The sequence below is a fragment of the Arvicola amphibius genome, chromosome 14 (assembly GCF_903992535.2).
Source record: "Arvicola amphibius chromosome 14, mArvAmp1.2, whole genome shotgun sequence".
Classification (NCBI taxonomy): Eukaryota; Metazoa; Chordata; class Mammalia; order Rodentia; family Cricetidae; genus Arvicola; species Arvicola amphibius.
This window is the reverse complement of record NC_052060.1, coordinates 45,691,876-45,717,399: the sequence shown is the minus strand read 5'-3', so window position 1 is coordinate 45,717,399 and position 25,524 is coordinate 45,691,876. Positions and strand designations below refer to the sequence as shown.

The 25,524-nt window shown below is 39.3% G+C and overlaps 1 protein-coding gene across 2 annotated transcripts in view; it reads right to left on the bottom strand.

Moving 5' to 3' along the window:
* Positions 1-25,524, bottom strand: part of Stpg2 (sperm tail PG-rich repeat containing 2) — a 344,055-nt gene that overhangs the window by 214,205 nt on the left and 104,326 nt on the right. For both annotated transcript variants that reach the window (XM_038311496.1, XM_038311498.1), the window contains one exon: positions 5,951-6,110. In XM_038311496.1, the coding sequence (XP_038167424.1) occupies positions 5,951-6,110 (160 nt within the window). The remainder of the gene's footprint in view (positions 1-5,950; positions 6,111-25,524) is intronic.

Here is a 25,524-nt window from a genome sequence, read left to right as displayed (position 1 = left end):
GGTATTATGTAAGCCAAGGAATCTTCCCTCTCCCTCCTCTCCTCCAACTGCAATCCTCCAGTCTTATCCCCATCTCTGTAACAGACCTGCTGCAGCTTCCCTTCCTCTTTCCCACCATGCCTCCCACCAGAGACCTCTCACACAGACCTCCTCCACAGTCTTCTACTGCCACCAATCCCCTTTTCTCAGCCACCAGCTCCTGTGGGCAACTTCCTGGAAACCCATGGATCACATCTGCCAGGCAATCTAGTTGTATCCACTTTCTTTCCTGTCATCCACCAGTTACCTTCAGCTCTGAAGCTCACTGCCTGGTACAAAGAGGGGGTTCATGCAGCTCATGGTGGCACACCCAGTTTTCCTCCTTCCTATGGGCCTTCTCAGCATCCCCCTTCCAGACCATCCTCATCATTGACCCCACCTGTAAGCTCCCAATACCTAAAGACAAGTTCTACCTGAGACCCCCAGCGGCCACACCTGGATGGATCTTAGCTTTCCTTACTAGGCAACCCACAGCCTCCACATTCTCCTAAGAACCAGAGAAAGCAAGAGAAATCATGGAATGGAACATCCACCCAACAGAGACCAAACCAGATAGAATTACATCTAGAATTACAACTATCACATACTCAGAATCCTAGACACCAGCATAAAACACAATAAATAACAGCCAGGACAATATGTCTCCTCTAGAGCCCAACAACCCTATTGCAGTAGGCCCTGAGAAGTGAAGTATAACTGAGACATAAGACAAGGACTTCATATTTGCTGTGATGGGTATGTTCAAGGTCTTAAAAAAGAGTATAAATAAATTCATTATAGAAATCTATTAGAACACAAACAATAAAATGAAATGAAGAAAACCGTTTAAGACATGAAAGCAGAAATGAAATCAAACCAAACTAATGGAAAACTGAAACTGAAAAACTTGTTACATCCACACAATGAAGTAGTATGTGGATTTTAGCTGTTTAGTTGTCAATAAGAAAGCTACAATCCACATAACCAAAGAGGTTAGGTATAGAGTGGGGTCTGGGGAGGAGGGATGGATAACTCTATGAAGGTCAAACACAATAGATAGGTGTGAGCAGATGAGACAAGGAATGAAAAAGGAAGGCTCGGTGGGAAAGAGCACAAGCCTGACAAACCAAATTTAGTCCCAGAAAACAAAGAGTACAAAGAGACTGATTCTAGCAAGCTGCACACTGTGGCAAGAGCATGTGAGAGCACACGTGCGTGCGCGTGCGCACGCGCGCACGCGCACACACTGATGAGTACAATTAATAAAATGTAATAATAATCATTTTTAAAATGTAAATATCCTGAGTACCATGATACATGCTGACAATTGCAGCACTGAGGAGACAGAGCCATGAGCATCTCCAGTCTGAGGCAGCTCTGGGCTGCATGTCATGACAAGGAGAAATAAACCAAAACAAAGGAATAAAGACACACATGCGTTTTCTCAGACACTCTGGGAACTTAACCAGGAGGGGTTTTGAGTGTGTGATTTTTAAGGCATCTGGGCTAATAGCAAAACCCTATCTAAGAAAAGAAAGAACTATAGATTGGGGTTTTTTTGTTTATTTTTAAATTAAGGCATTTAATTTTTCTTCAAGATTTTAAGAAAAAAATAATTTAATCTTTGTGCGTGTTTGTCTAATGTGAGTGTGGGGTCATGTGTGAAGGTCAGAAGACAACTTGTGGAGCTGGTTCTTTCCTTCCACCTTTACCTGGGATCTGGAGACAGAATTCAGGTCACAGTCTTATTGGGCAAATGTTTTTACTTGTTGAACTATCTTGCTTACCTGAGAAACTATTTTTAGATTGATGAAGAAAAAGAAAAAGAAAAACAAACTTTTTCAAAAGTGAGCCTTTTGGAGTTACTCAAAAGTTGCTTTTGCGGTGAGGCTTCCTTCCATAACACTATCTAAAGGACTCTCATATCACTCTGAACCATACTACTCTACATCTTCTACCTCTCCCCACAGATGTGATGTCTCTCTGACTGCATCATTTCTTCTGTCTCTCATTCACTTCCCCATCTGGCTCATTCACTTAGCCGATATATATATATACACACATTTTACCTGAAGCTAAGCGCTGGGGAGCAAGAATATTTGTCTTTATTTGCTACTGTGTCATGAGGCCTTGAACACAGTTTAAACACAGCAGGCTCTCAGAACAGAATGAAATGAATGAATGAAAAACTAATTTTATCTTTTGCCAAGGTTTCCAAATTTTATAAAATATAAAGTATTTCTACATTTTTTAATGGAACTCCGTTAAAGCTGACACTCAGGTCAACGGAACCTTGCTTTTCTTTTAGAAAATTAATCTTGAATTTGATGACTGTCATCACTAATGCTAAGAGTGCTGGTCATTGACAACTCCACTAGGAACAGAATCCAGAGTCAGACATATATATTAGAACTATTCTTCCAACTTGTCCTTGAAGACTACTGCTAGTTTATTACACATCCACCTCTAAGGAGACTCTCCAACTTCCTACTCTAAACAATGTTTTCACCATCCACTTTCTCTTTAAAATTGCTAGGCATTCTCCCTACTAAATGTTCCAAAGCAGGTCAATATAAGAGGTAAAGTAATATTTAAGTACTTTTCCACTTAGCAATTTCACATTACCTGAGTTGGATCAATCACAAAATCAATTTACATACCCATGAATTAAAACTTGGGGTAATAAAAGGAGATTGCTTTATAATGTGATACACCTCATTTAATAATTTCTTCATTAAATGATTCTAATGTGTTTTTATTGGTTACACAACATTTAATGGAATACAGAATACTGATTGCAAATATACTCTCTCCCTGTTTAATTTAGACTAATGAAAATGAGTTTTATCTTTCTTAAATATATGCAGTCAAAGGAAAGGCTTCCTTTGTAATTAAGACAAAATCCTTCCATACCTGTTAAAGTCTTAAAGCCATTTAAAATAAAATCACGGCAATAAAATGCCGAGTCAGTAGATAAATACTTTATAAATCTGTGAATCTTAGAAGATTGTTCATATATTTACCAACTTCTGTTCCTAAATCTTTATCTACAAATATATAAAGCTAAGAAATTGGTTTTAATTTTCAATTTTATTTAAAAGTAAAAAAGATAATAGTATCTATTCTTTTGTTCTAAAAAGCATAGCCCTCAAAATAATCATAGCAAATACGCATCCCATACTCTTAAACAGTCTTACAGTTTCATTTCTATAAATAACATAGTACCATAAAATTTTTTGATATATAATGAATTTTTTTATTTATATGAAAAAGTCCATTTCAGAGGTATTAAAGTAAAACAAGGAGCTGGGGAACTGGCTCAGTAGTTAAAACCATTTATTGCTCTTGCAGAGGACCTGGGTTCAGTTCCAAGCACCCACAACCATCAGTTCACAACTGCCTGTAACTCCATCTCCAGGGATCCAATGCCCTTCTCTGCCTCTATGGGCACCAGGCACGCACCAGGTGCACAGCCATAGGCGCAGGCACGCACCAGGTGCACAGACATACGCGCAGGCACTTACACACACACATAAAATAAGAACAGCTTTTTAATTAAGAAAGTAAAACAAAACGACCAATGACTAAATAGCAAGCAGAATAAACAATTGTCACTACTTTATTTCTAACAGGTGTGTGATATGAAAGGACACCATTCATTCATAAAACAAGCACTGACATGGGACGTGAAACAAACAACTCTTATCATTACGCTTTATTGTAAAGTTACTATTCTTGAAAAGTATGAAATATATTTGTCTCTGGCAAACGTTTGAACTATTCAGAACTGCAAGTGGAAATGAGGTAGTTACATCAGAAAATACATAGATGGGGACTTAAGGGACTCTGGCCAGTTCCTGCATACCAAGCATGGCTCTGGGAGGCCTTGCCCTACTCCCCAGTCCCTCTGCCTTGCTAAAAACCATTAGGCTATATTCCTAAAGCTAGCCACAGAGATATATTCCGTTATTTGACCACTTCCTCCTCCTGAGTCTGACTACCAAAGCCCTCTTTGGTTCACCTAATAAACATGTCCAAATAAGATTAAATACCTCATCCTAACACGAGGTTTCCCCTTTTGCCTTTATAACTAGCCATCTGCTTATGTGCCATGTCTGTCTCCTCTCTACCCAGAGGCAGTCCTTCTGGGACAAACACCCCTTCTCCCTTTTCCTTGTCCACTTCCCCTTCTCCCTCATCCTCTATCTCCTTTGCGCCACATCTTAGTCCATTCTAACACAGACCTCTCCTTTTCATCCTCTTAAAAATTACACCTGCAAGGTCATTTGCTGTTGTTTTCTGCCTGAATCACAAAGTAGCCAGGTTAACCTTTTTTCCCTGATTAACAAAGATCTCTCTGTGAAAAACAGGTGTTTTAAGTGTGGTTTGTGCCTAATCTGGTGTCTGGGAGGAAACCCCTTCTGTGCAGGGGCTCCTTCAATAATGGTAAATATATCAAGAGAAAGAACTTTTTTCATACTAATCAGTTAGGAAGCACCACCACTACCAGCTAGGTTCTAATTTTGACATAGAACAAAGCTGAAGCTTGACAACGTAACAGTAGTGCATGGGTCGGCTCTCTTGCTGTAGTGCAGCAGAAGTAAGGCCAGCTTTCCCAGGGCAGTAAACAGTGGGAATGGCTGAGTATAGCCCTCTGCCGTCTCGCACGATTCCTAGGGCCTCCTGAGGTGCCACTGGCCACAGACAACAACACAGACACCAGCTGCGGCTGGACCATGAACCTAGATGTGGTCTTTAGTAGCAGTTGAGGCCCAGAGGACATCCTGACTCTGGGTGGAGGAAACAGTCACTCAACTGGGAATGATTCCAGCAGTTGTGTGGTCACCAGACACCACCAAGGACTCAGGTTGTGACCTCAACCCTGAGCATCTATGGGACCATTAGTGGCAGTGAAGAACCCAGACTTCGGGTCAGACCCCCAGCTGTGGTAGGTCCACGAACCCCAACATGGTCTTTAGCAGCAGCTGGGTCTGGATGTCACCACTGCCCCAGCGGCAGTATGATACTGAGACACTCACTTGGCCCTTGATCTTAGGTGGGTGCACAGACCCTGTCTGCAGGGAAGTCACACTAAATCATTTTTATAACTCTCAACTTTCAAATATATATTTCTCTGTATATTCGCTGCTGGACTAGTCACTTCTCTAATTACTGTGACCTAATCCTGACAATAAACAATTTAAGGGGAAAGGGTTGCTTGGGTTCATGTTTTGGGCATTGCATCTCACGATGGAAGGGAAGGCATGGTCACAGGACCAGCTCCTATCCACAGCACATGAGAAAACTTGCTCTCATCTCCCTGGACCGGGAAACAGAAAAGAAAAGGCCAGTAGTCAGCTGACGTTCTCCTTTTTCATCTTATCCATCCCAGCGCTTCAGGCCCTAAGAGGCCTCATCGTGGCAGGCCTCCTGCCTCGGGTAATCCTGTCTGAGAACACATGCACACAACTACACATGTGCTTCACCAGTGCCTTGGGCATTTCACAGTTTTAATAAGCTGACAAAGCTAACCGTTGAGCCTGCATTCCTGACATTCAAGAGTACCCAATAAGTTTACGTAACTGGCATGTATTTCTTGTATTATACTGATTTCCAAATTGGAGGAAAGTGTCTTTCTCCTTTAATAACTTCTTATGCGCTAAGAGTTCTGTGTTTTTCACAAAACAGAATGCCAGATGAATTTATTATCTTAACTAAAACTGATAAAATGTCTTTGGAATAATAATGAGACATAAACCTTAGACAAATTTTACATTTGAAAATAAAAAGTCTCACATTTTTCACTATTCCCTGTTTTCCTTTGGAGGGGAAGTCTGTGTACTTTAATTGCTACCACCGTGAAGTGACTGTGGTCATCCATTCAGTATGAAACTGTGACTTCCCCTCAGCCTCAAAGAACAGTCATCCTTACCTGGCCCATCATCGATTTTCCCCAGGCACCGAGGAGTTGCACTCAAGAATGAAGAATGCTTCTTTTCAGCCGCTGAACTACGAGGAGGCATGTAGTTGTGCTTAACTTGGGACATATCATACGATTTCTGAACATCATAGCTGCCTGGAGCTGGCATCATCTAAAAAAATGTGAGAGATAAGCATAGGCATACTTTATATGAAAGACATCCAGCTACATGCTAGATAAGCGTTCACTCTTAGCAAAGGCACTGCTTAGAAATATATGAAAATGTCTTTAATTACAAACAGAAATTGTAAAGTAGATTCCACAAAATCATGATCCAAAAGTAAGGAAAACAGAATCATGAAATTAAGTTCAGAATACTTTAAAGAGTAGACCTCATGACAATGATCAGATGCCCATATTCAACTTTGATGATGAACACTGAATTCCATAAAAGACTCAGAACAATAAGGATGTTTTCATAGACAGCAAAGCTATCCCTGCCTTACTATTCTGAACCAGCATACTTGACTTGTTCTGCAAAATGAGGCTGCTTCTTTCATTTTTAATAGGTTCCAATTAAGTTGGAAAGCTTCTGCTTTCATCATTTACTGTTCTTTATATGATATGCAGCTACATTTGCATTTTAATCAATATGAACCACATATTAATTATAACAATAATTCTAAACTAAAATACAAATGCCATGTACTAGGTGCATAATTAATGCCTTAAAGTGTTACCTAATTATCTCAATGAAAACTTTTCTTAAAATTCTGCACAAATTATTTTGTATGCTATATTATTTTTTAAATCAATTCACCTACCATATGCATTTAAAAACTAAAACATTTTGGGGCTGGAGAGCTTCCAGATGGCCCAAGTTCGAATCTCACCACCCACGTGGTGGCTCACAACCATCTGTAACTCTAGTTCCAGGGGATCTGACACCTCTTCTGGCCTTTCTGGGTGCCAGGCATGTACATGATATATAGACACACATGTAAAAACACCCATACACATAAAAATGATAAAACACTAAAATGTATAAGTTTTAATGATTTACTGAGATACAAGGGAGTATTTTGGTTGAGTGTGGGTTTCAACTATAAGATGCTTGTTTGGTGTGTAGCCTTAAGCTAACCACTCAACTTTGTGACCCTCTGGCTGTTTAATAAAATGAACATAATTATATAAATCATAGAAATAGTACAAGGACAAAACAGGTCTACAAAAGTAAAACACGAGACTTGACTGTACGGGAACACTAATGTACCTTACCATTCTAGAAAAAACTAATTCAATGTAAGTTCAAACACGAGGCTAACCTAACAGAGTTTAGGTTACTAAAGAAGTTGTTGGTGCTTTTTCTACAGAGGGAAAAAAAAACTAGTTATGCTTACCAGAAAACTGACTCACTGCTTGCTTATTAAACTGACTTACCTTATTTATCTTTAATCTGCATCTTACCTGAACAAGATAGTAACTGTTAAGTAACTGTCCCCAAACGAAACTTAGTATAACTAATGTGGAACTCTGTCTAGTAGCAAGAATGTAGTTATTCCAGTATTTAGTGCCCTAAATGAGTTGAGAACCATGGCAGGAAAAGAATCCCATGTACATAAGAACATGCTACCTTTCTTGTGATCCTTAGGTTTTTATTCAGCTTACAGTCCCAGGTAACTGCCACCACTGCTGGAAAGTCACTGAGGGAGCTTGATGCAACTAGACGCATCCACAGTCCAGAAGAGAAGTGCACGCATGATTGCCAGAATGGAGCCCACTCTCCTTTTCACCTGCCCGGGGTCCAGCCTAGGACATGGTGCCACCGAAATTAAGAGTCGGTCTTTCTGCTTCAACTGGCCCAACTAAGAAATTCCCTCACAGACCCAACAGGCAATTCCAGTTCAGACAATTCCTTATTGAGACTGTCTTCCCATGGGATTCCAGACTGTGCCAAGTTGACACCACCAAGCCTACTATTTGAACCCTGGTCATGTATCAGTTGAATTTCCTTTCCAACACAAAAAGCTAAAAATATCTGATTCTCATTTTCCTGATCTCATTTTCTTTTAAAACTAGGACACAAATCTAGGTCATAGGCTTAAACACTACCCTTTCAAAGAAGCAGAGAACATTAACATTTCACACTAGTGAGGAGACCAGCAGAACTAGTGGGTACTCTTCCCAGGGACAGCAGACAAAAGCAGAAATGAGAGAGCAAATGAAAGATTTGAGAGGTCTGATTTAAAAAAAAAAAAGTGAATGTCAAGCTCCTGACCTCCTCCTCGGAAAGTCAAGGACCCAACCAAGCACTGGTACAGTTAATGTTTGTAAGATTCTTAGGGTGGCATGCTGGGGTTTAGTGTGACCACTACCACCACAGTCACCATCTTCATCAGGATGGCCCTGATGAAGCCCTCAATGAGACCCCCACATCAGAAAAGAGATGCTGGCTAGACACTGAAAGGAAAACCCTCTAGTATATTAATCTGCAAACAAGGAGGACAAACAATTCAATCCCAGGATGTAAACAAACTCACTGGCTCCAACCACCTTTCAAGTAAGGGAGTCAACCTGCTAGCACTCTGTACAAACCATTTCATAAACTTGGTGATCTCATTCAGTACTCTCTAGTTCAAAACCCATCGGAAAGTACTCATATTCAGAACCGCTAAAGTTGCTCACTTTACAACCCCAGGTGCCAGTTCCTGATGTCACCCAAAATCTGAATTTTCAAATTCCAGTGTTGCTATGACTTTGACAGATGAAATTTCCTGTATGCTCTGGCCCCAGCCATGTAGAAGTGTACAAGGGTTCTGATCTTCCAAAACCATGATCACCAGCACTGACTTCACTGTTAGTACCCTCAACCCAGCTAAAGACTCAACTGAGCATCTCACTCATGAGTTGGATCTCGTGCTGTAACAAATTAGAAACTGGACTTGAGTTTTAGCATCAGAGTAATCTATATCTACCTGTGCTGTGGACTGCTCCGGTGATCCAGGATTTCTTCTGGGAGCTTCATAGAATGAATTTGTGAGGATAACCTCAAAAAATATACACGTGGAATCCTCATCAACCCAGAAAGAATTCAAGACCCCCAGAATCCCACAGCAGTGCCAGTCTCTCTTCTCTGAAATGGGCTGAAATGGCTTTGGGCAAATTCAGCTGGTTAACACCATGATGGACAGATTGGCCACAAGTTGCACCCAGAGAAACTGGGCACTAGGATGCATAGCAATCCTTATGTTTCATGACTGCTCGACCTTTTATTCCTACTTTATAGGCTGCGTGGTGCAGAGAGCCCCGCTGAGCCCAGAGACCTAGTGTTACTGCCATCAGGAACTCTTGGGGGAGAATCACATCTTTCTTTCTCCACAGCTCCTGAATGTACTTGTATCAGCCATTTCAGCACATTTCATGGCAGCTGCCAGATGGAAAGAAAGGAAGCTTTTTATTCTTGACATTCGTTACTTAGGCTATTTATTGCTTTCTCTTGAAATATAGCACTACGGGATGGCCTGTGAGATTCCAACTTTTAAACTGCACCTACCTAATTAGATGAAAGTAATGAATGCCTCAGTACTTGTGAGTTCTGTCAATCTTCCCTTTACCTATGTGTGCAGCTGTGCCTTTGCAACTAAGACTGGATTGTTCTGGCAAATTTAACCTTTGAATAATACTGACAGAGACCATTTATTTATAAATTGCTTTTTATCTCAAAATTGTTACTGATGTACAAACTTGGTAACATTTTAATCTTAGTTTAAGATTATGGGAGAGCTGCAAAGACAAGGGGATTTAATGCACCAAACTCAAGAAGAGGAGGAGCACTTCGTGAGCCAGCCAGGAATTCAAGTTGTTTCCTTCCCTGTGGGCATTTACTAGGTCTCAACAAGGTTTAAAGAATGAATTTGTCAAGGATTGGAAGGATTGGTCTAAGGGAAAGTGGAATTAACAGAGCTTTTCAAGGTCACATAGATTAGAATAGAGGAATAAAAACCAGGGAAGCTAAAACCACAGCTGGAGCTTACCACGGAGCATTTGAAAAATGCCTCAAGTGGAAAAAGGACTGAACTCTGAAAGGCAGACGGTAAATTCACCTGCAGATAAGTGGTTCTTAGGATCCACATTATACCAAGGGCCAAATAGATTCTGTGCTTACTAGTTCTATGTCAACTTGACACAAACTAGAGTCATTCGGGAAGAGGGACAATCAGTAGAGAAAATGCCTCCATAAGACTGGCCTGTAGACAAACCTATAATGTGTTTTCTTAAATAATGATCGATGTGGGAGTGCCCAGCCCATTGTGGGTCATTCTACCCCTGGGCAGGTGGTCCTGGGTACTATAAGAAGGCAGACTGAACAAGTCATGAGAGCAAGCCAGCAAGCAATATTCCTCTATGACCTCTGCTTCTTTTCAGTTCCTGCCCTGACTTTACTGGACAATGAAGAGCAAGCTTTAAGATGAAACGAACCCTTTCCTCCCCAAGTTGCTTCTGGCCATATTCTCATATCCCAACAATGGAAACTCTAATTAAGACAGATACTAACTTCCTTCTCATGATGGTTGCCATATTTTGAATATGAGTAGAGAAGACAACTAAAAAGTAAAGCTGAAAGTATCTGAAGGACTATTAAAATGAGATCTTTAGATGAGAACTGGAAAATCTAGACAGGAAACTGGAAAAAAGGCAAGGGCAGGGAATAGATGAGAGATGTGGAGTCTGAAAGGTAGAGTGTGGGATCCAGAGTACTTGTTTAGGACTTCTGATGGTTTGAATAAAAGTGTCCCTATAAACTCGTATATTTGAGTGCTTGCTCACTGAGGAGTTGTATTACTTGACAGTGATTAGGAGGTGTGTCTGGGGTGGATTTAGAGGCTCCAAATGCTCAGGCCAGGCCCAATGTCTCTCCCTCTTCCCACTGCCCTCTGATCCAGATATAGAACTTTCTGCTACCTCTCCAGTACCATGTCTGCCTATATGTGGCCATGCTTCCTGTGCTGACCATAATGAACTAAACAACTGAAAATGTAAGCCAGCACAGCTAAATGTTTTCCTTTAAAGAGTTGTTGTGGTCCTGGTGTCATTTCACAGAGTAATGTTCTGCTCTGCCCCCCTCCCTCAGAGGTAAGCTGATCTTCAGCTTCCAGCCTGAGTCCTCCCTTTTCTATCTCTCTCTCCAAGAGGCAGCTTTGGTCTCTCCCTTCTCTCCACTTCTCCCCCTTCCCCTTCTGTCTCTCTCTCTCTCTCTCTCTCTCTCCGTGTGTGTGTGTGTGTGTGTCTCTGTCTCTCTCTTTCTCTCTCTCTCTCCTCTTCTCCCCTTTTCACCTTTCCCCTCCATAACCCACTAAATAAATATCCGACCTCACTCTGAATGGCATACCTATCCACATGGCCACCACATGGCTCCCTGCCCAGGACCAGCCACCTTCAGAGATCTGGCATAGTCTTGTGGCATGCCCATCCATCTATCTCTCCTCATGGTCTTGTATGCCATCCCTGCCTGGGACTGGTTGCTCTCAGGACCCACCACCCATTACTGCCACTTGGGAACCTGCAGCGTTTTTACTTAATCCATTACACACAGTATTAGAATAATGACTAAGATAAGAGTTAGCTGTCACTAGGGAAAGATCCTGCTGTGGTATACATACTTAATATCAAAACAACGCAACAACATTCATGCCATACACAAGATAATGTACTAGGCAATTAAAGAACTACTTCTTTCCAGTTAGAAGAAACATGTCTTTCTACTTCTGTTTCTAGTATTAGTTATTATTCATAATATATTTTATCTTTAAAAGCAACTCACTATGATTCACACTAAAGAAGTGAGTTTATTATGCTTTGGGTTAATGTGTAATTCACTATAGTTATTATTTCATGACTAAGAGTTTACATTAAAATAATCTAAGATTTTAGCCTACGATTTCATCTTAATTATCTCAAATACATAATTTTAAAAGTCACTAAGAAATTATTTGACAAAAAGTTTGTCATACTTGTGAAGTGACTTAAGAAGACTTCAAGCATCAGGACAGGGGTGGCGCATGCCTTCAATCCTAGCACTCAGGAGGCAGGGCAGGTGGATCTCTGTGAGTTCGGGGACAGCCTGGTCTACAAGAGATGGTTCCAGCACAGGCGCCAAAGTTACAAAGAAACCCTGTCTCAAAAAAAGAAAGGAAGAAAAAAAGAAAGAAAGGAAGGAAGGAAGGAAGGAAGGAAGGAAGGAAGAAAGAAAGAAAGAAAGAAAGAAAGAAGAAAAAAAGAAGATGAAAACTTCAAGCTTTCAACCAAAGCTTTCAATCAAACTCTTCACAGCGAAAACTGCAGGTCATAATACAGTGAGGTTTACTAGAATATGCAGAAGGCTTTGATTAAAGCAATTTACCAGTACATTTATCCACATTGCTTAATTGAGGCTTTATAGAGCAGATATTCGGATGATAATCAGATCATCTTTGTTAAACACACTGCAGATTGTAATTAAGAGCATGCTAGCCTTGCTTTTTTCAGCATCTCTAATATTCATCATTGTAAACACACACCTGTGGCAATATTTGAATTCGAAAACACTGTCTTACTTTAGAAGATGAAAATACTTAGAGACAGAAATGCAATTGCATTGTTAATGATAGCCAATAGGTAAAAACAGAAAACCCTGACTTGATTTTCATGTTCTCTTCACACATGAGATACTACACTATATAATAATTCTGTTTTACTAAAGGAGCTAGAACAATGTGCTATCATGTGGCACATGATCCTGAGGAAAGACCAGCCCAAAGTACCACAGGCAGAAACGATGTGATAAGAGCAACTGACTCCACCTGTTTTCTCTAGTAAGGCATTTCAGTCACAATTTTCCAACTGCAGGATAATCCAACTTTTCATCTCAAAATACACTTTTTGCCTTCCTTTACCAACAGCAATCCAACAATCTACTCTTCCTCACCTATTTGCAGTAGTGATTACTTATTTGGCCAGGCCTAACACTACAAAACTGGCCCTTCATTTTCTATCTTTCTTCCATATAAAATCAAGATGATAATCATTACATCTCTTTTACCTGACAGCATGCCTTTTTTCTTATCTTTAATCATATACTACATCTCAACCACAGCCTCTCCTCCTTCCCCTTCTCCCACTCCCCTCCAACCTCTCCTCTTACCCAGATCTACTGCATCTCCATTTCCTTCCAGAAAAGAGCAGGCCTCCCATTGGTATCAACCAAATATAGCATAACATGATGCAATAAGACTAGGCATAAGTCCAGGTAGGCTACCCTCTCCACACACTTCAACACTCTCTCATTCTCTCAGTACCCTCACACCCTTCCCCCAGTCCTCAGCCGTTCTACTTGCAGCGCCCCAACCTCCAACAAGGCACAGACTCCCCATACTACCAGAGACCAAGGAAACTGGGGGAAGTTCAGGTAGGCTGCCTGCCCACCAAACCCCTCCCACTATCTCAGCCTCTGCCCACCCTCTATCACTAGTTCCCCACCTTCCTAGTCACCATACCTCAGTCCCCAACTGGGGTGGAGACTCCCCGCACTACCAGAGACCAAGCAAAATAGAAGTCCAGGTAGGCTGCCTGCCCTCCAAACTCCCCCACTCTCTCACTATCTCACCATTCCTCTCCCAGATCACCAGTCTTGGGCCCTCCTAGTTGCCTCACCCCAACCTTCAACTGGGGCAGAGATGCTCTGTTATACCAGAGATTAAAGAGACTTCGAGAAGCCCAGGTCACACTGACCAGAAAACCAGAAAGGAAACAGAAACCAAGGGGAAAAGTCATTCAACAAAGACAAATTCAAAAATTGGTACCCAGACCTTTTATTATCCCACACTAAGATGTCTAGAGACCAACATAAGAATACAAGCAACAACAGTCAAGGCAGTATGTCAATACCAGAACCAAGCTATCCTACTACAAGTCCTGAATTGTTGTGCAATATTATTTTAAGATATATTAAAAGTTAGGCGGTAAAAGAAGTCCAGATGTAAAAAAATTCTAAACAGGTTACAGTGTGTTTTACAATGTGCACAAGCTTAGAAAAGGAAGGAAGAAAGGAAGGAAGGAAGGAAGGAAGGAAGGAAGGAAGGATAGACAGTCACAGAAAGAAAGAATTAGCTTAAAAGTAATAAAGACTTTAAAGAGAGAAGAAAAAGTAATACAATAGAGAAAAGCGACATAACAACGAAAAGCCAGACAGGCACTTGTAATCCCAGTGCTCAGCAGAGTCTCAGATGTTTGCTAGGAACTTCCAGCCAGTCTAGTCAAATGGGTGAGCTCCAGGCTTGGTGAAGAGCCTGTCTCAAAAAAAGAATATGGAAAATGACACTGACCTCTGCCCCCACACATGTATGTCCTCACACACATGTGCATACAAATGCTGTCCCACCCTCCTCCAGGCACCCACAGACCTGGAGAATAAAGTTTGTGTGAAAAGCTTTTGTCAAAAAGTTCTGTATCCCGATTAGTCTCAGGAGTGAGATGTGTTTTAAGTTTGAATTCCCTTCTCCAAAGGCACAGAACTCTACTCACAATGATAGGTGAGCTACCCCATGCTTGTTCTTTCCTTCCTGGCTGTGTGTATAATAACAAAGAGCTAAGGTGGAACAGCTACCCCACTCAGCACCTTGCAGCCATACAAGCTGATTTGGCATACTGTTAAACAAAGAAGGCAACATGTTCTAGATGTGATCTCAGGGAAAGTTTGAGTGACTTTTGTGTCAGTTCATGAAATTCTTTGCTTTTTTACATTTTCCTTCTATCTAAATGAGACTGTTGAAAACCAGAAGAGCTATGGGCAGTATCCTAAGATTGTAAGCATGAGTATCCAAACCTCAATGTGGAAAACATAGAAATGCTGAGACTCTGAGTGACATTAGAGCCTCTAATAATTTAGATCTCTACTTGGAGTTTCACTAATTTGAGGGACAAGAACAATAATTAATGTAGGAGTACATTTCTCAGGAACACAAATTTTTAACTAAACATAGTTATCAACTAAGCTATACTAAACTTAGAAACTGCCATATTCAGCTCATTGTAAAATCTCATGCTTGGAGCCACAAGTCTGAAGTTCCAATTGCCATGATCTGTGCTCTAGTCCTAGAAGCTATGTGCCTTACCATACAGCTTGTCCATCTCCAAAGCAGCAGTAAGCCATACAGATTTCTCATTTCTCTAACTTCCCACACCTGAAGGAAATGCCTGATGCTGATAATTTATATGGTTACAATGGGCCCATCTGGATATAAGGAAAAATGTCCCTCTTTTAACTTCAAATGTGCCATTTACATATGAGCAAGGTCAAATGGTCAGCAGACCATATTTATATAATTGTGTGTCTGTGTGTGTAGCAATAATATTTAAAGAAAGATAGACCATAGCCACGAATTTAAGAGACAGAAGCATGGAGTGAACACAGGAAGAGCTGGGGGGAGGGGAGAAATTGTGTAAATCATATGAAATTTTAAAAAATAAATGTGTTTGTAAGGATCAATTTGTGCCATGTTACAATTTAGCCAAGGCAATGGTGTTTCCTCACAGTCACAGATTCAAAGATTAGGATCAGCTTTGTTAGAAACATCTTAGAAATCTGTGACAAATAGAGGATTTTTCACAAGATGAGAGGCATCACACCCATTAATAGCTCATATATCTTGAGTCTGGCTTTCAGAATGGTTCATCCTGAATAACAGACAAACCATTTTAAGCAAACCACTTAAATTGGGTTTATGAACATTGAGACAGTATGTTATGTGCTAAGTATCTTAATGAAATATCCATTGAAAATCTATTGTCACATAAAGTTTTACAGATGAATTCTTACAGTTATGGACAAGAAGAGATCTGAAAGTATAAAAATATGAGGTACTGAGAAGAAATACAGAAGACATATAATCCTGCTTCCATTTTCCTAAGTGCAGATGCGATGATGGCAGGTAGAGGTGTTCCTGCACTCTGGAGAAATGGGATTATAAAATCCTCAAAACCACCATTATCTGAATGGAGAAGGAGTTCCCATGGATAGTGTTCCAGATTCTGGAATTCGGGCTGTTGATATGGCTCGGGTGGTAGAGGTGCTGTCGGCACAAGCCTGACAACCTGAGCTCCATACTCCAAAGCCATGTAAGGTGGAAGGAGAGCACAAAGTGTCCTCTGACCTCCATACATGTGCTACGCCACTAGTGCACACACAATTAAAATGGTTTTGTGCCGGGCGGTGGTGGCGCACGCCTTTAATCCCAGCACTTGGGAGGCAGAGGCAGGCGGATCTCTGTGAGTTCGAGGCCAGCCTGGTCTACAAGAGCTAGTTCCAGGACAGGCTCTAAAAATGCTGCAGAGAAACCCTGTCTCGAAAAACCAAAAAAAAAAAAAATTAAAATGGTTTTTAGCTTAGATTCTGGAATTACTTCTTTGAAGCAAACAATAAAGTAGGTAGTCTTTTATGTGGGTATATTATGAAGTTAATGTTTTCTTTGACAATAGTAATATGTCTGTTAAAGGTAATCAGTAGCCCTTGCATGTCACTCTTCCTCTGTGTTTAATGCACATGAAGTTAGCCAAGTACACTGTTCAGTATCTCCTCAGGCCTGTTGAATACATTCCATACCTCTGAATATCTATTTTCAGAACTGCACTCTACGGTCATTGTCTCACTGTCTTGGGGCTCATGTTTGGTACGAAATGATGCTGTTAAGTTAGTTATTCTTTGATACATATGGCAGAGACTATGGGCTATCTCATTTGCATGTTCTTCAACTTCCTTCTGCTCTGCCTTGCTGTATTTTAGAAACTATAAAGCTGAAAACTATTTTTCATAAAAACTGTCACTGCTAGTGATCCAAGGATGATTTGTTTTGTTATTCAAATCCATTTGTGTAAGTCTGGATATGGAAACGAGTTATATGAAAGAGGAGGCTGGGCATGAGGAATTCCTTGCTGAAGAAAATGTATTCAAGGCATTGTGAGTCAAATTGACAGCTTCAGCAAAAGAAAGCAACTCAGGCATGCAGCTTCCTAATCATGCAGCAGCAGAGGGGTTCTAGGGCCAGTAACTTATAGTTGCAAACTCCCATTGCAAAGTAAATTCCTAAGTGCACAAGAGTAGAAACATTTCCTGATGAAGTACTGCTTTCTCTGTGTTCTTGAACAACAGACTACTTGCTTATTGATTCAGTTAACATTGGCATAAACAGCTAATTGACAATAAGATAATTCTACTTACACTTTATAGTGTTTTTCCAAAACTATGCATAGCCTTTTGCCTTCAGTGCCTTTGATTGATAATATACTTTTCCTTTGGTGCACAAATCTTCATGTATTACCTGCTTATCTTCCTGAGGATTTGTTTCAGCTCTTTGAATTGGAAGATTCATGTTTTCATTTTATATTGGGAGGGAAAAAAATCTCAGCCATGACCTCCCTATTTTCTTTTTTTTTTCCAGTTTATTTATTTTTTATTAAAAATTGCCATCTCCTCCCCTCTTCCTCCCCCTTCCCTCCCCTCCCCTCCACCCATACCCCCACTCCCTCCCTCTCCAGGCCAAAGAGCCATCAGGGTTCCCTACACTATGTTGAGTCCAAGGTCCTCCCAACTCCCTCCAGGTCCAGGAAGGTGAGCAACCAAACTGACAAGGCTCACACAGAGCCCGTCCTTGTCGTAAAGACCAAGCCCATCGCCATTGTCCTTGGCTCCTCGGTCAGCCTCCAACATCAGCCACTTTCAGAGAGTCCGATTTGGTCGCATGTTCCATCAGTCCCATTCCAAGTGGACTTGGTGGTCTCCCATTAGTTCTGTCCTGCCGTCTCAGTGGGTGAACGCATCCCTCATGGTTCTGACTTTCTTTCTCATGATCTCTCTCCTTCTGCTCCTCATCAGAACTTTGGGAGCTCAGTCCGGTGCTCCAATGTGGGGCTCTGTCTCTATCTCCATCCATCGCCAGGTGAAGGTTAAGGCTCACAGTGAGCCCGTCCATGCTGTAGAGTTCACATTCATTGCCGTTGTCCTTGGTTTCTCAGTCCTCCTCCACCGTCAGCCACATTCAGAGAGGCCGGTTTGGTCCCCTGTTCCATCAGTTCCATTCCAACTGGACTTGGTGGTCTCCTGTTAGATCTGTCCCACCGTCTCAATGGGTAAACGCACTCCTCACGGTCCTGACTTCCTTGCTCGAGCCTATAATTCGTAAAAATCCTAGAGAAGCTATATAATAAGGTGAACCCAAAGAAAAACATCTAGTTATCCTCCTGGATACTGGAAGTAGACAAGATTGCCGGACAAAAAATGGGAACATAGGGGTGGGGTGGGATGGGGGGAGGGGGGATGGGGCGAGAAAAGTGTGAAGTGGAGGATGGGAAGAGCTTGGGGGAATAGGATGGTTGGGATATAGGAAGGGTGGATATGGGAACAAGGAATTATATATCTTACTTAAGGGAGCCATTCTAGGGTTGGCAGAGACTTGACTCTAGAGGGGTTCCCAGGTGTCCAGAGGACGCCCCCAGCTAGGTCCTTGGGCAGCTGAGGAGAGGGTGCCAGAAATGTCCAGATCCTATTGCCATACTCATGAATATCTTGCATATCACCATAGAACCTTCACCTGGCATTGGATGGAGAAAATGACAGAGCCCCACATAGGAACACCGGACTGAGCTCCCAAGGTCCCGATGAGGAGCAAAAGGAGGGAGATCATGAGCAAGGAAGTCAGGACCTCCCTATTTTCTTTCCCAAATTCTGTCAATTAACAACTTACAGAATTCCATTTGAATGCAGACTTGGAATTCCCTGTCTTTTCTCCTTATGTTTCTATTGCACTTACAACTAGTTTACCAAAATGTTCCTAAGAGTACACTTACGTTTACAACAAATGTACTCTTTTGTATGTACTCTTGAGTCTTTCTTCCAGAACATTAATCACTCTTCCAGTTTAGTTGTTAACAAAACAAGAACCTGAAATTTTTAGCACTGTCCCCAAAATCTAAGAGACTTCACTCCAGTACTAAAGCTCATAGCACCAATGTCCAAGACCTTCCATCAGCCAAGCTAAAAGGAGGTTAGACCATAGCAAAGTGGTGACCCCATTCCACTCCTGTTCGCTTTTCAGGACCAGAAAGCCTACATGAATTGAAAGAGTTCAAATTGATATTTGAGCAGTTGCAAGCCATGGAAATGTCTTAGCTGGAAAAGTACCTACTGTCCATACATGAGAATCTAAGTTCAAGTCACCAGCACCTGTGTAAAAACTGGCCCTTATTGTATATTTCTATAACTCTACTACTACGGTGGAAGTACAAGCATATCCATGAAACACATTGGTCAGCAGCCTAGCCAAATTGATGTGCTCCAAGTTCAATGAGAGACTCTGTCTCAAAAAAATAAAGCAGAAAGTGATTGAGGAAGACAAAGAAGCCTCTAGCCTACACATGAGCATGCACACATGTACACACACAGGTGTGTGCATGGTCCCTCCCCTACAAGCACTTGAGTGAGATCAGGAAGAAATGCAGGATATGAAAGAGGAATCCAATAAACAGGAATGCAAAACAAAAGAAATACTCCATTTGAAATTTTGGAAGTGAAAGTTCAAGTCAAATTGAAAATTCAGTTGAAAACTTCATCAATCTTCTGGAAAAAAATACAAGAAAGATTATCAGGGCTTGACAAAAAGGAACACAAGTTACAGCATTCAGGTAAGAATAGAGAAAATAGGAAGTGTGTGCCTAACATACAAGACCAGTGAATTACCATTGAAAGAAGAGAACATATCAAAGACGGCTGAAGAAAAGTAGAGAGGTATGAGCTAATAAGGAAATAGCAATAAGGAAATGAAAAAAAAACCCTAGAACTTTTGGGAAATAGTGTTGTTGCTAAATCCCCCATCTCATAATCTCCATTGTTTAGCAGTGTTTTACATATGCATATATGTCTTTATTTCACAGTAAACATTTGGATGCTGTACACCTTGGAATTAGTAATAATGGTTAGGTTTACAATGTTGCTATAAATAGTCACATACATGTTACATTTTTCTGTAGACCTTTGTTTTACTATCTCTTTAAAAGTCTCCTATGACTGAAACATCTAGGTGAATTTTTAACTATTCTACTTTTGAAACTAAACTTTTTTCTAAATTTGTACATTCTTATTTTTATATATTAATTTACATAATTACACAATTCTCTTATATATTTACTCTAATGGGCACTGACTCCTAAATTGGGAGAACGAGAAAAAAAGAAAATGACTAAATTTAAGAAAATATATTCAGTAATTATCAAGATTTTAAAGTATAAAGCTTATAGTAGATTTATGTGGAAAATAATTATTAATTATTTTATAAATAAAATAAATGTTATATTCCAAAGAACTTTTGCAAATATTAATTTGATATTTTCTGAAGTTCATCCACAGGAGGCATGGCTCTATGCATCCTGCATGCTGTCAGTAATAGACTACAACAAAGTCTCAATATTACTTTCTTATAATTTAGACTGAGATAAATTAATACAGAATATAAAAGAACTGATATTATTTAATATGTAATATATAAAAATGTATAAGGGATAATGTCTATGTTACAATTGTGTTCTAACATATAATACTTAGTTATTTCCGAGGATTTCATTCAGATTATACTCTTTTTCTTTCACAACATGGTCTCGTAAATATACAACAAAATGTTATTAAAGTATTTGAGATACAGTTTGTGTATTAAATCAAAAAAGGTAGAAATAACCTTATGTGCACTAGAAATTACATAGTAATTTATGTCAAAAGTTAACTTCATTACAACTGTAGCTGGCATAAATCTATTTCTCTAGAGCAAGCATCAAAATCATTATGATTCTGTGAATGTAATGTAATCTCAAGTGAATGCTAAAAGAAAAAAATCTCTCTTTCAACTAGCACATTAGTGGGACTTGCCTAATTAAATCAATTGACTTTCAATAGAAAAAAAAAGCCCCTAATGTACAGTATGAGTCTCATATGAAGAAACAGATGTAATCAGGTACTTACTATGCACATTAGGAAATTGCTGGAAAATGTTTAATATGTGAATTATTTTTGGTATATAGCAAATCATAGGTCTAGGAAAGATTTTAAACTCTAGTGTAAATGCATAATGTGCAAATTCAGGTTTTAAAAAATCTATTCTGTTAATGCTTCTTTTATAATTAAGCAATGGTATCTTAAAACCATTTTTATAGAATTTTATATGGGACCATAAAATGCATAAATTAATTTTCTAAGTACAAATGCCATATTAAGGGGTAATTAGAAAGGCCTGAGAGAAATTATCATTAGCATACATGCTGCTTCCATGGTTTTCTGGTGTTTAGGGAACTGTTCTACTTTCCTGGAACATCTATTCAATACTACTAATAAAACATATTTAAAAGTTGAAGATATACTACTATCTGTAAATTTGACTAACATCTCTCCAGGCTATTGTCACCAATGTCCCCAGCTCTTGGAAACTCCCTTGCTATTTACTGCTTCTTCAGGATTGCAAAATTAAATATTATACAAAATCAAGGTCATATAGTGTTTGTCTTTCTGTACCCAGGTTCTTCTCTCTCAAATAATAAAACTTTTATTAGACAGGAAAAATAAGGTTACGGAACCCACCATATATTGAATTCCTAAAAAATGCTAGTAGATCAAAGTGTTCTAGCCACATGAAATAATAAATTGTAAGAGGTTATTCATATGCTAATTGACTATATTTAGTCATCCCACAATGTAGATACATACCTCAAAACATGATATTATATTCTGAAATGAACGTGGTTGTGATGGTCAGTGTGAAACTGAAGAGGCTTATGGCAGAAATTAGAGAAACTGAAATGTGCAAGGACTTGAGGTGTCATTACCAAACTCAAGTTGGAGTGGTCACATGAAGAGTGAAGTCCTAAGTAGGAGAAAGAGGTTCTTGGCTAATGGCCAGGCAGAAACAGAGCTCACCTCCAGCTACAGGGGCCTGCACTGTGTCAAACTCCCTGAATGAACTATTGCCTGAACCTCTGAAGGGAACATGCTTTTGTCAAGAGACTTCTTTTTGCCTAATTATACTCTATAACCCAGCTGAGCTATGCTGTTGGAAACTGGAGATAATAAATGGTTTGTTATTAAGATAGTGGATTTGTATCAGTCTGTTACAATACGCCACTACAATTCTTTCTCTGTTTGACTGCCAAGTGATGGTTCCTCAATTTTGCATCCATTTTTGTTCTTTCTGTAACCACTTCAGAGCAACATAAGCCATATCAGGAATTTGCCTACCTTGTTCCTACAAGACTATTTGCCATTATAAGCTAGGAAACTGTCCTATGTCCCATGTGCCACTCTGGCCTTAAAGCTGCACAACAGAAAGTTGATGTTTCAATATCCAGTGTAGTTCAAACAATGCTTGACCCATAAAATGTCAGAAGATCAAATTTTAATTAACACAATGATTACAAACTACTAGAAGTCACGGGGAAAGACTTTTTATTTATTTTTTTATACAGGCCCTCAGTCTAGCACAGGCTGGCCTCAAACACAGGCAATGCTCCTGGCTCAGCCTCCTGAGAGCCAGCACTACAGGTGTGAGCCACTTATGCGAAGCTTAGGAGCAAAATTAAATAGTAAGTTTTTAACTCAATATTATTTCTCAAAACTGGTGATAACTTTATTCTGTCTTTATGATAGATACTATGCCTTTGCAATTATTATATTCTTTGTCTTTATATGTGGTGCTGGGAAGCAAACCCTAGGTATGAATATTAAGAAAGTATTCTACAGTGAGTAGAATCCAGGCCACACTAGAACTAATCAAATCACATTAAAAGTATCTGATAGTATTTTTTTTTTGTTTCACTGGCTACATGTTTCTATTCTAAGTATAAAATATCAAATTCAATATCTCCTTCTAGCTTTACAAAGCATTACTCAGTCTCTAGTTAGCTTTTCAGTAGAGCCTCTCAATCCAGATTTGTCATGACTCTGTACATGGCAGCACGGGAATTAACTGTATTTCCAACCAAATGCCAAATACGGCAAAGATCAGGTATTTCATGACTTGCTGACAAGATCACTAAGAGAAGAAATCTCAAAAGGGTCTACAAAAACGGAACCATATCTGAAAACTAAAAGAAAATACATATGGCTGCTACTCATAAGATTTGTCAAATGCAAATTTTAAACATATGAACTATTTTTTAAGACTAAAATGCATACTAACCAAAGAACAACTTTTATTTTTGTCCTTTTTTTGGAGACCAAGACTTGTCAAATGTCAAATACATAAATATGTTACTCATATATGAAATTTGCAAAAATAATTAATAACTACTTGGATGTATTACTTTTTAATTATAATTTTAAAACTTAAAAGGCAATGGATTATATAAAAATATTAAAAAATGAAATTATTGTTATTCCATTTTAATTATGTCCACAAAGGTCAGTGAATAAAAACGTAAGTGGGAACATATACCATGTACTCATCCCAAAAGGCACTAAGTCAAATCACTGAATCACTGAATGTCTCAGAGTAATTGCATATATATTCATATAAAATGGAAAAAAAAACTGGGTCAGTATACTTTAAGAAATAAAACGAAACCAGAATACTAACAAATAAGAGAGAATTTTGACCAAAGATCCATAAATATTCCTTCCTATGTGAGGAACACAACACAGACATTAGTCTATCAGTAACTGAATCTATATCATGAAGATAGCAGCAGAATTCATGTACTAACTGATTCAAAACCATGCTTATTTTCATTAATGACAATAGGGTATATGGCATGGAATTCAACTACTTCCAGGATATAAGTAAAAACTTCTTCTAGTTATATATTTTCCTATATTTTGCTCAATTTATTGACAATTTCATAAATATATATTCATATATTTTTTATTAACTTAATCCCCTCCATCTCTAATCTCCCTCTCACCCCTATTACCACCATTCTGTAAGAGTCTTTTTGTCTTGTTTTGTGCCCCCACTGGGCTGAATCAGGGCCATCAATGTGACCATGGATTTGGAAATACCAATTGGAACATTGCGGGTTCATCAATAGTAAATACAGTGTTTGCCTCTTCCCCAGAATATATTAGTAGCTAATAGTTCAGCAGGAAGATAGAGCCACATGGGCTTCCCCCTCCCAGATCTCTGGCTGCCAAGTCCCACTGCGGGCAGCTCATGCTTCAAATCAAAATGTATTACATGGAAAATTACATATAAACTACCATAAATCTCTCAAATTGTGAATAATTTCAGTTTGTTATGAATGATTCTGATCCATATTTCTATGAATGTGTCATGTGTGATATGACACATCTGTAATCCTAGCACTTGGCACACAGAACGGCAACATAAGGTGACTGTGAGCATCCAACCTCAGTTGTATGAAAAGTTCAAGGCCAGCCTAAGCTACTTACAATGTCTCAAAAACTAATTTTTAAAACTTTTATGAATTAATGTGGTTGGCTACACAAAAATAATCTAGTATCCAGAACTGATTAAATAAAAGGAAAACCTACTACATAACATGGACAATATAAGCTCAAAGAAAAGAATAAAAAGTGTTTATAGTCTAAATTTTGTAGTGGTTCCACGAGTAACTTCATAATATACTGCCCTGGCCTGACTATAAAATCCTGGGCACAGTTAGTCATCAATCATTAGTAGAAACATCGGTTCTTATTCTAAGTCAACAATGATAAATAAATGCATTTTTCATTCTGCCTGGAATGGCTAGGTTATATTCGCTTGTTTAGAGAATGTTAGATATTAGATGAGATGTTTTTGATTTATGAGTGAATGGTTTCCAGGTCAATCAATGACTTTCAAAGTTACTGCAATTGGATTTAGCTAATTTGGCCTGCTTCAACAATAACCCTGTATTGCTAAATGGAGTCCTTTGTTATGGAAAAACACGTACACTCCCTGACATGGAGCCAGAACTTTTACCTTATCAAACTCCTTATAACTCCCAGACATTGTCCTGGAGATCAAATGCGCCTCTTGAAATCAGAACTGTTTGACAGGATTGCTTTTGAGCTTTGTAGCATGACCTTGGGAGAATTAGCACCAGGCTCAGAAGTCTGCAAGGCATGAGTCAAAGTTTTGTGTGAAAGAAGGCAACATCATCTGTAATACCGTATAGCTGTCACTTCCTGAGGAAATTCTCGGAACTGAATTTTTACGTATTTAATACTGACACACTGAAGCAATAACATCAACAAAAACTTCAAAGGCCATAAGATCACAAGAGACAGCCAAGGAAATTGTCAGTAGTAGAAAATGTGATGTGTGCTATGGATCACAATTCATTAATGTGAAAGTAGCCTTTGAAAATTTCTGGAGGAAACAGAAATAAAATCATAGAGGAAGCACTAAGTTACTTTTCACATATCAGCATAAATATTCAGAATTTCCCTTTATTTATTGTTACATTATTATTCTTATATATTATTTAAACTAAATAACAGAATAACATATCAAAGCAATTAAAAGTTTCCAATATTTTTGTTTTAGATGGCATATACTATATGCCCAGAACTTTGCCATCAT